Consider the following 17,682-nt stretch of genomic DNA (forward strand, 5'->3'; position numbering starts at 1 on the left):
CACCGAGACTGAGGGACCTATTGCACACACACAATGTCCACTCATGGGCCCTGCAGCAGCCTCCAGCCCCTGACTGCAACCTGGAGGTAGCAGCCCCAACAGCCCTGCAGCACCACGCTTGGTGCATTTCAAATAGCAACAGTACCAACGAAACACATAAACATGCAAAAAACCACGGCACGAAGTTGACCTCGAAAAGGACGCTTGTTTCCAGCATGAGCAGAAACGGGAAGGCCGAGCGCTGCGTCATCCACCTTGTTGGGGAGCGTGTGCTGGGAGACAGGCTTTCCACCACCCTGACACTCTGCAAGGGACTGTGGAAGCTCTGCAAGTATCGACTCTGGGTTACAAATGAATCTGAGCAAATCGTGCTGTGTACTGAACCGAGTTCATAAGTTTAAGTCCTAACCCCGGTACTTTGGAATGGGACTGCACAAGTATTTGGGGACAGGGCCTTTAAGGAGGTGATTAAGGTGAAATGAAGTCATACGAGTGGACCCGATCCAGTCTGATGGGTGTCCTTATGAAAAGAGGACATTTGGACACACCAAGAGACACCAGGGACACATGTACAAGAGGGAAAGGCCATGTGGGGACACAGGGAGGACACAGCGTCTGCGAGCCAAGGAGAATGGCCTTGGGATGAACCAGGTCCAACAGCACCTTGACCCTGGACTTCCAGCCCCCAGGACTGTGAGACAACAAATTTCTGTTCATTATACATTTTAAAAATTAAAAAAAACAAATTAGCAGAATTTTATTTCTTATCCTTTTTTGAATACTTGCCAGGTGGAAATCATGCAGGGACCCCCGGCATGCAGCGGCTCCCAGGCACGCAGGCTCAGCTGCCCACACTCACTGTAAGCAGGATTGGAAGGCCGGGAACTGCCAGGCTTGGGGGGTGGGGGGGTCTCATCTCTACACGTGGTTTGACGCATTTCTGTGCTTAAACAAGAGATTGCGAATAAACAATAACAGCACTCTCAAAGAGACAGACCTGGAATTATTTTGATTCCGTCATTCCGTGTGACCTCTTGGTGCTTTTATTTTGTGTTAAACTGTGGAACCGAGTGTGAACTGAGGTGTAGCCTTCAAGTGCAAGTATTATCTCAGGCACAGAATCGTCACTGGATTCAGATATTAGCTATAAAATGTATCCTTTTTGTGAATTATTTTAAAGAAAAACCAGGAAAAACATGATTATTACATGATTATACAGAAAATAATTCTGTCACATGGAGGATGGAGTGTTGGGGAAGTGTGGTCCTTGCTGGGTGTCAAATGCTGAGGAAGCCACCGGCCTCAGGCTCCCTGGACAGCTGCTGGATGCCAGCAGCTTCTCTCAGTCCTGCAGAAGGGAGCCGGCCTGCAGGGTAAACCTGCAGCCCTTTGCCTCCAGGCCCACAACTGCAATCTTCCTGTCGCCAGCATCTTCGAGACCCCCGGGCAGAGACAAGGAAAGGCCTTGGCCCACTCCAGAGGAAAAAGCCCACTCCAGGAGGTCAGAGGATGAGGTGACTTTCTCTTTTGCCTCCCAGTGCCACCTGCCTGCCCAGCCCCCCAGGTATGCCGGGGAGACCCACCTGTGTGAGGGAGGCCCAGCAAAGTGGTCCCTAAGCAGATGTCTGGCCCGTCCTGACAGTCTGATGTGGGAGCCGAGGGCTAGGGCTCAGACGCCTGGTCTGAGAAGGGCAAGGACAGGGACTGATTTGCAGCCCCTACCTGGGGGAGGAGAAGGGTAGGGGCAGGCTCCAAAGGAGGGGACAAGGTAGTCACCCACAGCAGGACTCCGGGCGACCACTCGGGTCTCATTGCTCGGGGTCTACGTGGACACAGTAACCCTCGGCACGTGGACAGCTGTTCTTCACTGGACCCGGCTCTCTGACTCCCGCCTCCTGCAGGCTTGCTGCCACACTGCACCATGCCCATGCCAGCCCCGAGGCTGGCTGCGGGAATGCCCGCTGACCCATCAGGACCCACCCCGGCTGAAGGTGGGTGAAGGAGGGACGGGTGGGGGAGCCGCAGAGCTAGCAGCTGCCTGTGAAGGTTGCATAAGGGCGACGGGGAAGATCAGAGGTGACCGTGAAGCTTCCCCGGGGAGCTGGGACCTTGCCAAGTGCAGGAGAGCCATGCAGACTGGCCCTCCGCCCTCAGCGCCCCTGAAGGAGCCACTGTCCACCCCCCTTGTGGACAGGCCACCGAGACTGAGGGACCTATTGCACACACACAATGTCCACTCATGGGCCCTGCAGCAGCCTCCAGCCCCTGACTGCAACCTGGAGGTGGCAGCCCCACACGACCTGCTCAGTGTGGTGGCCAGCACGCTTGACAAGAAAAGTGCAAATGTCCTAAAAACCAAAGAAAGAAAAGGCACCTGTCCACTAAGTCCAGGAAAGGAATTGAACAGAGACATCCCTGTCCCAGAGGATGTTTGCCAGACATTGTGCTCGGGGCCAGCCAGGCCATGGAGGGGCTCGTGGAAGCTGCTGCCTGCAGGCATGTCCCAGGGTCAGGCCATGGTGGCCAGGGGGATGGGGTCCCGCGGGTGCAGAGGGGAGAGAAGCCCCTGGGGACAGAGGCATGGGGGAGCCAGGATGTCACACAGGACCCCTGACTGGGCCCTGTGTGTGTGTTGTGTGTGGTGCGTATATGTGAGTGTGTGATGTGGGTATGTATGTGATGTGTGTGGTGTATGTGTCTGTGTAGTGGTGTGTGTGTAGTGTGTGTGTCCATGTGTTTGTGTGATGTGTAGTGTCTGTAGTGTGTGGTGTGTGCGGTGTTGAGTGTGTGGTGTGCATGGTGTGCATGGTGTGTGGTGTTTGCAGTGGGTGCTGTGTGTGCTGTGTGTGGTTTGTAGTGTGTGGTGTATGATGTTTGTAGTGTGTGGTGTGCATGGTGTGTTCTGCATCTGTGTACGGTGTGTGTGTGTGTGTGTGTGTGTGTGTGTGTTGGGGAGTGTGAGCCACATCTCCGAGCATCCTCCTCTGATATCTGAACGGCCAGGACAGCAGGAATCTTCCAGCTGCACAGGCAGGAAATGGGCCTCCGCGCCGCTCCGGGCTGCCCTGGCTGGCATCGCTGCCCGCAGCCCGGCTTATGCCTGTCCTGGGCGATTTGACGACCCGCTGCACAGAGTGAGCGCCAGCCCCGCACACACAAAGGCCACATTCCCTTTATCTGCAGGATTCCCCACGCCAGCAGTCTGCGTGCTTCACAAAGCCCCGGCACCCGATTTTCCACCCCAGGGCCCGCGGGGCTCGCGCAGGCTGGCCGGGTATTGTGCCGATCAGCAAAAGCGCCTGGCTAAGCCCTTGCCCTCGGGGTCAGCAGATTGGACGAACAGTCCCCCTGAGACCCCACCATGGTGCTCGGGAAGAAGCGAGGGGCCCATCGTGCTCCACCAGCCCCACCAGGTCAAAGGCTGTCTGCTGCTCCTGGCCAGCCGGTTGTTCTCGTCTCCTACATAGACAGTCTCCCAGACCCCAGCCCCGGGCAAGGGTTCCAGGCAAGTGTCCTAAGCACAAAGGCAAGCTCGCTGTGCAGCCTACAAAATGCCAAATGCCCCCTCTCACTAAATGGGTGACTGCTTCCCGTTTACAGAATAACAGATGCCCTGGCTTTCTGATAGCACTGGATCTAGAACAAACCTCTGCCTCAGATCCTCCCCCAAGTGACCCAACCAGAGCCAAGTTGTCTAAACCCCTTGCTCTGTTCCCTGCCCATCGATGTTGGGGCCTCAGGTCCCAGGGCTCACCACTCCTCTTTTTGCCCACACCTGGGTGAGCCCAGTTAACCTCAGCAGGTGTCATTCCCTGGGCTGCTGGCTCCTGGGTTCCACGGTGCATCTGCCTGCCTTCTTAGCTGCCCCAAGTGGATGTGTGACAGCTTCTCAAACTCAGCGTGTCCCAACCTGGATCTTCCCACAGTATCCCCATCCCAGCTCTGGGAACTCCATTCCTGCAAGTCCTCAGGCTGAAGCTTTTATTTCAGTCTTGACTCCTTTTCTCCGTCACCCCATTATGGACTGAATTGTGTTCCTCCAAAATTCATAGGTTGAAGCCCCAATGCCCACTGTGACTGTATGTGGTGATAGGAGGAGGTAATTGAGGTTAAATAGTCATAAGGGTCATAAGGGGTGGGCCCTAAACCAAGAGGACCGATGTCCTTATAAAGAGAGATAGACACCAGGGGTGTGCATGCGTGGAGGAAAGGCCACATGAGGACGCAGGGAAAAGATGCCATCTGCAAGCCAAGGAGAGAGGCCTCAGGAACCAGCCCTGCCCCACCTTGACCCTGGACTTCCAGGCTCCGGAACTGAGAGACGTCAAATTTCTGTTGTTTAAGCTACCCAATTTGTGGTATTTTGTTATGGTAGCTTGAGCAGACTAAGACATACCCTGTACCTGATATGTCAGCAAATCCTATCACCTCTACCTGCCAAAACCACCCAGAGCTTATGTCCTGCTCTCCACCCCCACCACCTCGATCCAAGACCTGTCCTCTCTTGCCTCGATTACTTCAGCTACCTCCTCATGGGCTCCCCCTCTCCGCCCTTTCTCCTAGAAGTCTATTTCTGCCCAGCAGCCAGCAATCCTATAACCCGTGAACTTATGTCCTGCTCTCCAGCCCCACCACCTCGATCCAAGACCTGTCCTCTCTTGCCTCGATTACTGCAGCTACCTCCTCATGGGCTCCCCATCTCCGCCCTTTCTCCTAGAAGTCTATTTCTGCCCAGCAGCCAGCAATCCTATAACCCGTGAGTCCCATCAGACCACTCCTGTGCTCCACGCCTTGCCTGATTTCCCATCTCACCCAGAGTAAAAGCCATAACGTTTACAGTGACTTGCAATGCCTTATGAGATCTGGCCTCACCCTCCCCTCATTCCCAGCATTCCAGCCATGCTGGCCCCTTGTGTTGGCTCAGATGTGCGAGGTACCCTTCAACCTCAGGGCCTTTGCACCTCTGATTCCATCTGCAGAGAAAGCTCTTCCCTTGGTTCTCTGTGCGGCTGGTTCACTCACCTCCTTGAGGTCTTTATTGAAAATCCATGTTGTCGGTGACGGCTTTCACCATGAGGTTGTGTGGCTCAGTGCAGGCAGAGGACACTTCCCCACCCTTCTGACTGGTTGCTTGGGCAACGGAACATGAGTGGACATGGCTTTGGCCACGTCCAGTGAAAGGCTTCTGATGTGCTTGCATAGTGTAGCCCTGCACCATGAGAAGAGTGTGCCCAAGTAGACACTGTTCCCCCAGTCTGAAGCCCAGCAGAGTGACCCCTGGGGCAGACCTCACCACAGAGACCTGGGGGTGTGTGTCATGACCACTCCCATAAGAGCTAGGACATGAGGATCTCCTCCCACAACATTTCACACGTTTTGATTTTTCCCTCCTCAGTACATGTTAGTCTCTAACATGCACTATGTCCTCCTTATTTACCTTGTTTATGGCCCGCCTTCCCTACTGGAAGGCAAGTGCCACGAGGACCACAGTCTTCACCTCTGCAGTTCACCACGGCATCCCCAGTGCTACACAGGAGGAGGCACTGAAAAAGTGGTGTCGCCTGAATGAATGTCATGGGTCTGAGACCAGAGCTAAGTCCGGAGAGCAGTCAGAACAGATGAGAGAGCCACGACCCCAGTTCCGGGGGTCAGGCAGCTTCCAGAGGAAGAGCAGCCAAGCATCATAATTCCCAGATGGTCACCGTCACTTACCAAGTGAAGAGCTCCCAGAGAACTGATTCCGTTCACCGCCTGGAACTGGCAGGGCTGGGTGCTGTTAACAAACGTAAGATTTGTGAGAATTATCCAAGACCATTTATTGGTGCACCCAGAACAGCTCTCTCCCATATGTCTGCTTTCCAAGCCACTTCTGCCTGAGTACTGGTGTTGTCAGAAAGCACCCGTTACGGTGCGGTCGGAAAGCACCTGCCATGTGCCACTCTAACTGATTGGATACAACTATGAAAAAGACAATTCCTGCCTTCAGGGAGTTTACAGTCCGACAGGACAGACAGACCAGCAGGCAGACTCCGTGCCAGTCAGGGAGAAGCAGAAGCAACAGGAGACCTATACAGCTGACCCTTGAACAACGCAGGGGTGGGGCGCCAACCCTGTGCAGTCTGAATTCCTTGTGTAACTTTTCCCACGTGGTGCCCTTGACCCTTCAGTAGTCCCTCAGTACCTGCAGGGGCTTGGTCCTGTGAAATCTGCAGATATGAAAAGTCAGCCCTCCGTATACACAGGTTCTGCATCCCGCAAATACTGTATTTTCAATCTGCAGTTGGTTAAATTTGTAAATGGATACATAAGTCCTATTGTATTTATTGAAAAAAAGTCCATGTACATGTGGACCTGCACAGTTCAACCCCCTTGTTGTTCCAGTGTCAACTGTGTATATATAGTGGTGGCTGGCATGTCCAGGGCTTACAAGGCAAGCCAGCAGGCTGGAAACTCAGGCAGGAGTTGATATTGCAGTCTCAAGGCAGAAGTTCCTGTTCCCAGGAAACGCTGTTTCTGCTTTTAAGGCCTTCGTCTGATTGGACGAGGCCTACCTACATTATCAAGGATCATCTCCTTGAAGTCAACCGATTGTAGATGTTAACCACAGCTGCAAAATACCTCCACAGCAACACCTAGGTTAGTGTTTGAATCACGAGGGACTCTAGCCTAGCTAAGCTGACCCATCAAACTGACCATCGCATGGTAGTAATGGTCGCACATCAGTTTGAATGTACTTAATGTCATGGCACTGTACACTTAAAAATGGTTAAAATGGTAAATTGCATGTTATATATATGTATTTTACCTCAATAAAAACACCCTATCACAGGCTTTGGTGAGCATGAACACGGAAGAGTGAGATCACCTAGGAAGTGTGACCAACTTCCTCCAGAAGCCCAGAAGACAGCCCTCCCACCCCCTGAAATGAGGTGACAGCTGTGGCCAAAGTAGCTTCCGGTTAGCAACACATTTTGCAGCAACTGCTGAGCTCTTTTTCAGACTGCATCGCATTCCCATGAGCTCAGTGACGTGCCACGCATCCTCCCACACTGCCCCGGGTATGCCCAGCTCTGCCTCCCAACACAGCAACAGCTTCTGCTCCGGCTACAGAAACTGAAAGAACGAGTGCTGGGATCACCTCTGGTTCTCCTTCCCACTGATATTAATTGGTTGTTGTGATGAGCAGAATACACGCCCCCCCAAGCCCCCCACCCCACCCTGATATCCACATCCTAATCCCCAGAAACTGTAAATAGGCAGCTCTAAATGGCAAAAGGCACTTTGCAGATGTGATTAAGTTAATGCTCTCAAGCGGGAGAGATTATTCAGGTGGGCCCAATGTCACAAGGGTCCTTATAGGGAAAGGAGGAGGCAGGAGGGTCAGAGGAGGAGATGTGACTAGGGAAGCAGAGGTTGGAGTGGGCAGGGCAATGAGTCAAGGGTTATGGGCGGCCTCCAAGAGCGGGAAAAGACAGTGGATTCTCCCCCAGAACCTTCAGAAGAAGCACAGCCCTGCCGAGGCTTTGATTTTAGCCCAGTGAGATCCATTTCAGTCTTCTGAGTTTCTGATTTTCACTGTAAAATAATAATTTACCTTGTTTTAAGCCACTAGGTTTGTGGTCATTCATTACAGCAGCAATGCGAAACTGTAAACAATATAATGTTAATTTAGATCCCTGCTCCAGCTCTGTACATTTGTACCAACATCCTTGTCTGCAAGGCCAGGAAAAGATGGAAAAATGACCTTGGTCACTTTAAGAGTTCTGTCCCTGAAATTGTACATAGCACACAGTTAGAGGGGCCTGTACCTGCTTCATAGTATACATCAGCCAAAAGCAGACAATGCTGAAGAAAAACAGAACTCAGAAATACCACCTAAATGGGGGCCAAAACTGTTAGCAAGCAATGGGCTCACTGCCTGCTGTGCCCAGGAAGCCAAAGACTGACACTGGCTTTTGTGAAAAGAAAAAGTTTTATTATTGCATGACTGGCTGAGCAAGGACACAGGAGCTAGCTCAGCTCTGTCTCCCCAACCGAGAAGCGTGACTTGTTTTTATAGAAAATTCAAAGTATAGAGAAGTATAGGTAAAATTACAAAAAATGCGAGTTGGCAACAGCTGACTGGTGGCAGATAAGCACATGCAGGTTTTGCTGCCTGTTCTGTTCGGCTTGCAATAAATGGTGACAGACCCTGCTTTTTAATTGTGTCCATCATTCTGGTTCCTCTGCACATGACTGTCTCACTTCAAGCGCTCTAAAGTTTCTGCAGGACAACTTAGACCATAGTGATTAACGATCATCTGCTCATTACAGAAAACTTGAAAGGCATTCTGTTATCTTAAGAGGAACTTCAGCCAATTACCTGGATAGTGAGCAGGTGGTTTCAAAATCATGGGGTGTTCCGGTCCTTTCTTGCATGCCCTGGTGGATGCCTCATGGCTCTGATATGTCCAGCACATCATCAGTCATCATCTTGTGCTGGGCCCTGGGACACAAGAGGGGATGGACAGCAATGCACTGTGCCTGCCCTCGACAGGCTTATAATCTCATGGTGCAGGTTTCGCAGAGCTGGAAGGGCCAATCTGAGACTGGCCCAGCAGGTAGCAGGAGGGCACACCAGGTAGGAAGGAGCTGCCTTGGACCCCAGAGCCAGCAGTGGTTGGTCATGAGCCCTCACTCACTAACAGGACTACAGTCATGGCCACTGGTCACCCACACGACTTAGGATTTATTATTAAGTCCCAGTGCAGGAAGAAACCACTGAGAAGCAGACAGGCAAAAAGGAGTCAGTCTCATTAAACTCAAGGAATGTCCTTTTTTTTTTTTTATTTGTAAATGGATACATAAGTCCTATTGTATTTATTGAAAAAAAGTCCATGTACATGTGGACCTGCACAGTTCAACCCCCTTGTTGTTCCAGTGTCAACTGTGTATATATAGTGGTGGCTGGCATGTCCAGGGCTTACAAGGCAAGCCAGCAGGCTGGAAACTCAGGCAGGAGTTGATATTGCAGTCTCAAGGCAGAAGTTCCTGTTCCCAGGAAACGCTGTTTCTGCTTTTAAGGCCTTCGTCTGATTGAAGTGCACAGTTCAGTGGCCTGAAGTGTATTCACATTGCTGTGCAACCATCACCACCATCCATCTCTGGAACTTTTTTATCTTCCCAGACAGAAACTCTATCCCCATTAAACACTAATTCCTCACCCTCCCCTACCCCAACCCCTGGCACCCACCATTCTGTTGGAGAGAGCATGACTAAAGCCATGTTGGGACCTAAAACCACATGGGCTGTAGGAAATTTTAAAAAGACACAGTTTTTTCTTGGCAAGCATTTCTCTGAGTTCCCTCTTTTCCCATGTTTTTTTGATATTCTGAACCCTCGTTATGGGGCAAGATGACATTATTTATATGAATGTAAAGTTGTTTTCCAGCCAGCCAGAAGCTGCTACTTGCCACGATACAAGTACTATCCAGACCCTGAGACAACAGCAAGGATGGGAGCAGAAACCAGACAGACTCTTGGCGAGACCTTGCAGCTGGCTCCCTGCACAGAGCTCTGATAGCTCACGTCCCCTCCCTCCTGCCTTTCATTTCCCACGTTCCACTCCCTCAGTAAAACTGCTCAGTAAATCTGAGTCTTGGAGATGGCTTTAGTCTGGTCATTCTCCTTCAGGTTTACCTGAGAGATGGGTTAGCCCAACCTCTCTCCTCAGGTCACTGGTGTTCCTGAATAAAAGCTGACTTCCATTTTCACCAACATGTGACTTTGGGGTGGTTTGGTTTTGAAAGAGGGCAGGCAGCTGGACCTGTGCCCTGGGGTATCAATTCTACTTTCTGTCTCTGTGAATGTGACCACTCTGGGTCCCTCACATAAGTGGAATAGGTAGTATCTTTCCTCTTGTGTCTGGCTTATTTCACTCAGCATAATGTCCTCAGGGTTCATCCATGTTGTAGTGTGTGTCAGAATTCCCTTCTTTTAGAAGGCTGAATAATATCCCATTGTGTGGACAGACCACAATTAAGGGACATCTCTTGTGGGCCTGCTGGGAAGTGAAGGGAACTCAGAACGCACAGGCTCGGGACTGACTCTCAAGGAGCTCACGGGACAGGAGAAAGCACCCCACTGGCCCTCCTCGGTAGTGGCAGGGCTGGCATTTGTGCTCCAACACTGGCTGGCCACGTTCTTGCTCCAGGGTCCTCGGATGCACTGCAATAGGAGGAACACAGTGCCCCGTGACACATTCTTACCCAAAAAGTTGAATCTAAATGGACTCAAGACTCTCATTAACTTGTAATTTATAAGAAATGCTGCGAGTAGAGGAACAGAGCAAATGACCCCCAGCCCCCATCCCAAGGCAGCCAGCAGATGCGTCTAGAACGTGCTGTGATTGCCTGCTGCAGCACTTCAGGCCTCCCTGAATCTCGTGAAGCTGCAGCTTCTGATGCAAGAGGTCCAGGTGGGAGATTCTGCATTTCCAGGGAGCCCTGTCGATCCCGTTGCTGCAGGGGGGGCCCCACATGCATGGAAAAGGCCACTTGACAACCAAATTATTCAATGACTTCTGGGCATGGGGAGAAAAAGGAAAGGCCGTCTGCAAAGACTGGAGACACATACCAACCAGATGCAAGGTGTGGGTCCTGACTTAAAGAAATTCACTGCAGAAAGACACTTTTGAGACAATTGGGGGAATTTGGACACAGACTGAGAATTAATACATTATTCAGAAGTTACTGCTAATTTTAAGTATGGCAATGGTATAGTGGTTCTGTAAGAAAATTTCTATGCTTTTTAGAGGAATATCCCAAAGCAGATGGGGGGTAGGGGGGTAGGAATGGCATGATATCCAGAATTTGGTCTAAGATTCTTTAGGGTAGGGATCGGGGGGTAGGAAAATGGGACAGCTGAAGCGAATACAGAAATTGAGAACTACTAAATGCACACGATGCTGTCCTAGCCTTGGTTACACTACCTGCTGTTTGTGGGACTGATGTCTGGTCTCACAAAGATGGAAGTGCACCATACAGGACATCTGTGGCCTCTTTAACGCCACCCCAGGCAGGAAACGTCTCTTTGCATCAAGCCCTTCATGTAAGGGTTCCCCAGAGAAACAACCAAGAGGACAGAGAGAAATAAGAAGAGATTTGTTATGGGAATTGGCACACGTGAGTGCAGAGGCTAAGTCCCACCATCTGCCGCCTGCATGCTGGAGGCCTAGGAGAGCCAGTGCTGTAATTCAGTCCAAATCCAAAGGCCTAAGAACCAGGAGCACCAGTGTCCAAGAGCAGAAGATGGACGTCCCAGCTCCAGAAAAGAGAGAGCGGGAATTCTCCCTTCCTCTGCCTGTTGTTCTGTCTGGCCCATCCACATTGGTGAGGGTGGACCTTCCTTGTCTAGTCCAACAACTTGAATGCTAATCTCCTCTAGAAACACCCTCGACAGGCTTACAATCTCATGGTGCAGGTTTTGGGGAGGTGCAGGGGCCAATCCGAGACTGGCCCAGCAGGTAGCAGGAGGCATATCAGGCAGGAAGGAGCTGCCTCGGACCCTGAGGTCAGGACACAAAACGGGATCTCCAAGTCCCCTGCGTCTGTCTCATCTTGGATACTTGTTCACCCAGAATCTAAAAAATAAATCCTGTGTAGTACCTCTTAGGAAGCACTGATTTTTTTTCCACCATTCAGAGTCCCAAATAGTTCACTCTCTACAGCTGCAAAAGCAGAGAACTAGGCTGAGCCCAAATGCTGCCTAAAAGCAGGAGGCTTGCGCCCTCTTGTGTTGTTGCCACAGCAAGTGGAAGGCTCATTTCCAGGGCAGAATGACAGTTTTTGTTAAAAAAAAAAAAGTCTGAAATAGGCAAATTCTGTCCATGACTATTGCCTAATAAATATGCCTGCAACTCTCTCCCAACTCGCAAGATTTGGCATGTCAAACCAGCTTCTAATGGCTGCCAAACTAAAATCATTTAAAAACATAGCATTACCAAATTACAAAAGTGCATTCCATTTGATGCAGTAATTCCAATTCTAGGAACGTATCTTACAAAGATACAGTGGCATGTTGCTCAGTAACCTATGCACAAGGTTACTTATTGCAGCTGTGTTGTGTTAGCAAAAAAATGGACACTATCTAAACGTGCACGAGCAGAAAGCAGGTGCATTACTTTCTGCTGCATGGAATATTCTGCAATGACTTAAAAAATGAGGCAACTTTGCACCCTCGTGTTTATAGCAGTATTACTCACAATAGCCAAAAGGTGGGAATAACCCAAATGTCCATCAACAAATGAATGGATATACAAAATGTGCTCTATAAATACAATGGAATAGTATGAAGTCTTAGAAAGGAAGGAAATTCTGACAGATGCTATAACATGGATGAACCTTGAGAACATTATGCTAAGTGAAATCAGTCAGTCACAAAAGCACTAATAGTACATGATTCCACTTGTATGACTTATTTATAATAGTTAATTCATAGAGACAGAAAGCAGAATGGTGGTTGCCTGGGCAGGGGGAGGGAGAAGGCAGAGTTAGTGTTTAACAGGGACAGAGTTTCTGTTTTATAAGATAAAAAGAATTCTGGAGATTGGTTGCAAGACAATGTGAATGTACTTAATGCCACTGAACTATATGCTTAAAAATGGTTAAGATGGTAAATTTTATGTTATGTGTAATTTTACCACAATAAAAAAATAGTAAAATTCTTTATGTTGTGATATGAACTTATCTCCAAGTCGTTACATAAAAATAAGGTAGAGAACATATTGATAACACCAGGGTCAAGGATTCGGATTCCTGTACTGGCCCACTGCCAAAACATAATAATAATAAGGTAGAGAACAATGTGTATGTATGCTAATACTTATGCCAAAACAGGAAACATACACGTAGGTGTTTGGAACTACATAAAGTATCTCTAGGACCCACATGAAACTGGTAACACTGGCTGCTCTTGGTGAGGGCTGTGGGAGGCTGGGCACAGAGCAGCAGAGGACTTCTCACTTTTGAATTTTGAAATATGAGAATGTAATAGCCGCACATAAACTAAGTAATTAAAATAAAAACACAGAGAATAAAACCTTTTATGGAAAGCCATAATATGCGTCACCTAAGTGTACTGACCATCATTACTCTGCCAGAAATAAAGGTGACCCAGATGGGCCCCAGGTGCAGACCTGTTCTGTATTGAATGTATGTATCCCCCCAAAATTCATATGTTGAAACCTTAACCCACAGTGGGATGATGTTCAGAGGTGAGAACACTCGGAGGTGCTATGGGTTGAATGTTTGTCTCCTCCAAAGCTCACGTGGAAGATTGATCCCCAATGTGGCAGTGTTGAAGGTGGGGCCTTTGAGAGGTGATTGGATCATGAGGATTGTGCTCTCATGAATGGATTAACACATTCATGTAGTAATGGGTTAATAATTTAATAGTTATCATGGATGTGGACTGATGGCTTTACAAGGACAATACATGAAAGTGCTCTGGCCATTCTCGCCATGTGATACCCTGTGTCACCACAGGACCCTGTAGAGAGCACATCAAGAAGAAGACTCTCACCAGATGTGCCCCCTGGACCTTGGACTTCCTAAACAGAAAGAAATAAATTTCATTTTCTTACAAATTACCCAGCTTCAAATATTCCATTACAAGCCCAGAAAAAGGACTGATACAGGAGGTAGTTAAGTCATGAGATTAGTGCCCTTATATATTAGTGTCTCTCTCCCCCTCTCTCCCTCTCTCCTTCTCGTCCTCCCTCCATCCCTTTCCCCCACCCCCATGTGAGAATAGATAAGAAGGCAGCCATCTGCAAACCAGGAAGAGAGCCCTCACCAGGAATGGGATCTGCTGGTGCCTTGATCTTTGACTTTCAGCCTCCAGAACTGGAAGAAATAAATTTCCACTGTTTAAGCCACCCTTCTGTGGAGTTTGTTACAGCAGCCCCAGTTGACTGAGACAGACCTTAAGCCTTCATAAGGGCTTATCTACATTGTCTGAACAATTATAGATGCTTATTAAAAAACACAAATGCCTTTCTTTGCTGAGATTCACTTGTTGAATTAGCCCCTGAGAGCTCTCATGATCACCGATCCTGTGTGATTACACCCAAAGAGAGTGGGCGTGAAGGCCATCAGAACCTGTGGCTGGGAGATTAACTTCTGTTTTACTCTTAAACATCAGTGAGGAGTGAGATTTTACAGCTTTCCGCAGACCATGGCAAGGCAGGTGTATTCCTTTCACAGAATCACAGAATTGGGGTTTGAAAGAGGACTGTAGGAATCAACGAGTCCAACCCCCAATTTACAGGTCAACAAACCAAGGTCCATATTGAGGAAGTGACTCTCTGGAAGTCTCACAGCTGTGACACCCAACACTGGCTCCTCACAGTGTCCAGGCCTACGTGCTTCATGAGCTTCATTGAATCTAATCCTAGCAATACCCGAAGAGGTCAGTATACTTATCCACATCTTATAGATGAGGAAACTGACCTTATGAAACTGTTTCTTAGAGTGAGAGAGAGAGAGAGAAATTAACTGTCTGCTCAAGGGCTCACTGTCTTTCCACAGTGGAAAGCCAGGATGAAGCCCAGGTCTGGGGGATCCAGAGACAAGGCTCTAAGCCACTGCCTGTCCTCATTCCTCACATGAATGTCCATCAGCTTACACTGGGTGAGAAACAGGCAAACCTGACATGGAACACAACCACCAACCTCCCAACCAACATCATATCTGGTCACTCAGGCCAAAAGCCTCCTCCTCTCCTGCCCTCACACTCCACGTCCACCTCCATCCTGCAGCACCACCTGTCTGTCGGCTTGGCTCCACTTCTAGGCCTCCACCCTGGTCCATGCCTCTCCTCTGCTCCCAGGCTGCCCCTAACCTGTCTTCTCCCTGCTGCCTGGTCCCCAAAACTCCAAGCTCTACTTTTTCAAAAAAAAAAAAAAAAAAGCTTATAATAGTTTTCTGTTCCTTATAACAGAATACCTGAAACTAGGTAATTTATAAGAAAATGAAATTTTTTTATAGTTTTGGAGGCTGGGAAGTCCAAGGTCCAGGGGCACATCTGGTGAGGGCCTTCTTCTGGGTGGAGATTCTACAGAGTCACACGGTGACACAAAGTGTCACACAGCAAGGACTGAGGAAGAACATGCTAAGGGGCTTCTTCCTCTCCTTGTAAAGCTGCCAGAACCACTCTCATGATAACCTATTTATCCACTAACCTATTAATCCATTCATGGATCAATCCATTCAGAAGGGCACAGTCCTCATGATCCAATCACCTCCCAAAGGGCCCACCTTTCGAATAACACAGTTGGATTTCCCACTCTNGTGGAGATTCTACAGAGTCACACGGTGACACAAAGTGTCACACAGCAAGGACTGAGGAAGAACATGCTAAGGGGCTTCTTCCTCTCCTTGTAAAGCTGCCAGAACCACTCTCATGATAACCTATTTATCCACTAACCTATTAATCCATTCATGGATCAATCCATTCAGAAGGGCACAGTCCTCATGATCCAATCACCTCCCAAAGGGCCCACCTTTCGAATAACACAGTTGGATTTCCCACTCTCTTAATGCTGTTACAATGAGCATCTAGTTTCCCTGTGAGCTTTGGAGGGAACAAACACTCAGACCACAGTAAAGCTTTATTTAGATATAGTTCACCCATGGAACGCTCACTCTTTTAAAGTGTACAATTGAGGGACTTTTATTCACAGAATTGTACACCCATCACCACTATCAAATTCCAGAATGTTTTTATCACCCCAGAAGGAAACCCAGACCCATCAGCAATCACTCCCATTCTCCCCTCCCCCAGCTCTAGGCAACTACTAATCTATCTTCTCTCTACAGAGTTGCCTATTCTGGATATTTCATAAAAAAGGCATCGCATGGTATATGAACTTTTGTGTTTGGTTTTTTTCACTTGGCGTAATGTTTTCAAGGTTCATCCACGCTGTAGCGTGTGTCAGTGCCTCGTTCTTTTAATGACTGGACACTGTTCCACAGTGTGGAGGGACCACGTCATGTTCATCCATCGTCAGCTGGTGGACAGTGGGTTGCTTCCACCTTTTGGCTACTGTGAATATTCTTGTACAAGTTCCTACGGACATGTCATGCTCTACTTGTGAGACTGAAAAACACGAATCAGTTCTCAATTCTCCTCTTGTTCAAACTCTCCAGGGTGGCCTTAGAATGGTCTTAGAATGATATCATTCTCCAGGTCACAGTCCACCTGATCTGGCCCTGGAGCCCCTCACCAAACTTGGCCAGCTTCACCTTGCCCCTGCCCCTCACCATGCCCCTGGCACACTGGCCTGCTACGACCCTTCCGTGCAGAGCTCATTTCCCATCTGGGCCTTTGCTCACCCCCAGCTCTTTATATCTTTTAAGTGTCAGCATAAGCATCACAATGTAAGATGCCAGGTCATCTTGGCCGCTATGGTGCTCCACGTGCCGCTCGCTCTCTCCACAGCTCCTGGAGAGCCACAGCTCCTGGCACAGACTGAAATCAGCTTACTTCTTCCCGTGTCTTCCCTCCTCCCCTGCATGATGGCTCCCTGATGGCTGGGACTTGGCCTTACAGCCCTGCTATCCTCAGTGCCTCTGCAGCACCTGGTTCCCAGGAGATGTCAATAAACACGTGATGAACGAGTAAATGAAAGACTGAATGACTGGAAGCTCCCAGAATCCGGGCCCGGCAGAGCTTCATCTCATAAAGTGCTGACCTTCACAAGCCCCAACTGTCCATTTATCACCCTGCCTGGTGTGTTTGTGTGGGGTTTTGTTTGTTTGGTTGGCATTGGTTTTTGGTTTTTCTCCTATATCATCAGAGCACATCTGTCCGTCTACAGATGAAGATAAATTCTTCTTCCACAGCTCTGTAAGACTCTGTAATACTGTAGGATATGTGTGCTACCAGCACGTGCACATAAGTGTTGTTCTCTTCTCCTTCAAACATAAAATGAGACAGAACAGACACATTGTGCTGGCTTTGTGACAGAAAACAACTCTGGCCAGCAGAGGCATTGGAGGTACAAAGCAGCCTCTCATTCCACTAAGAGGTCGTTGCTGACCAGGTGAGAGAACGGTTGGCTGACATCAGCCGAGAAAGCTCTCCCCTGCATCCACGCAGCTCTGGAATGCCAGCTCCTGCCAGCTCTCCGGATTAGCTCCAGATCGGGTTCTGCTTACCACCTCCTGACATATGCGCCATTGGCTCTGTCCAGCTGACACGCACAACAGCAGGCTATGGAGTTGTCAGGGGCCATCTGGATCCTGCCACTGGCTAGAACTATCATTACAAGGATGGAGCTAGTCTTCAGTTCACTTTGAAAAGCTGTCCAGCTGGGTGTTTGTCTATGCTCAGCTGGGCACCTGCAGGCATCTGCAGTCAGTGGCAGGTGGGCCCTGTGCCTGCAGGCTAGCCTCAGCACAGGTTGGCCCAGGCACACTGCACAGCAGCTGGAAGTTCTGAGAGAAAACGTATGCGGTCCCCTGGTGGCCTAGGTTCATGTCTGCAGCTTCAAGCAGTTCTCCTGGAGGTGACAAACTGAAGGAGAGGGAACATAAACACCAGCCCAATATAAAGAGCTGTAAAGTCACATTTCTAAGGAGCACGGAAACAGTGAGGGGGAAATTGAGGCCATTTTTGCAAACAAAACATTCAAACAAACCC

The 17,682-nt window shown here is 49.2% G+C and overlaps 1 protein-coding gene across 1 annotated transcript in view; it reads left to right on the forward strand.

Annotated features, from left to right (window-relative positions):
• The first annotated feature begins 815 nt into the window (after positions 1–815).
• The window catches only part of LOC103581374, a 30,555-nt gene continuing 13,688 nt past the window's right edge, over positions 816–17,682 (forward strand). Inside the window, exons 1-6 of the mRNA XM_008563226.1 lie at positions 816–860; positions 1,429–1,501; positions 1,902–1,991; positions 2,155–2,337; positions 3,004–3,134; positions 3,246–3,445. Coding sequence (XP_008561448.1) covers positions 816–860; positions 1,429–1,501; positions 1,902–1,991; positions 2,155–2,337; positions 3,004–3,134; positions 3,246–3,445 — 722 coding nt within the window. The remainder of the gene's footprint in view (positions 861–1,428; positions 1,502–1,901; positions 1,992–2,154; positions 2,338–3,003; positions 3,135–3,245; positions 3,446–17,682) is intronic.

The sequence above is a fragment of the Galeopterus variegatus genome, unplaced genomic scaffold, assembly GCF_000696425.1.
Source record: "Galeopterus variegatus unplaced genomic scaffold, G_variegatus-3.0.2 Scaffold171, whole genome shotgun sequence".
NCBI lineage: Eukaryota > Metazoa > Chordata > Mammalia > Dermoptera > Cynocephalidae > Galeopterus > Galeopterus variegatus.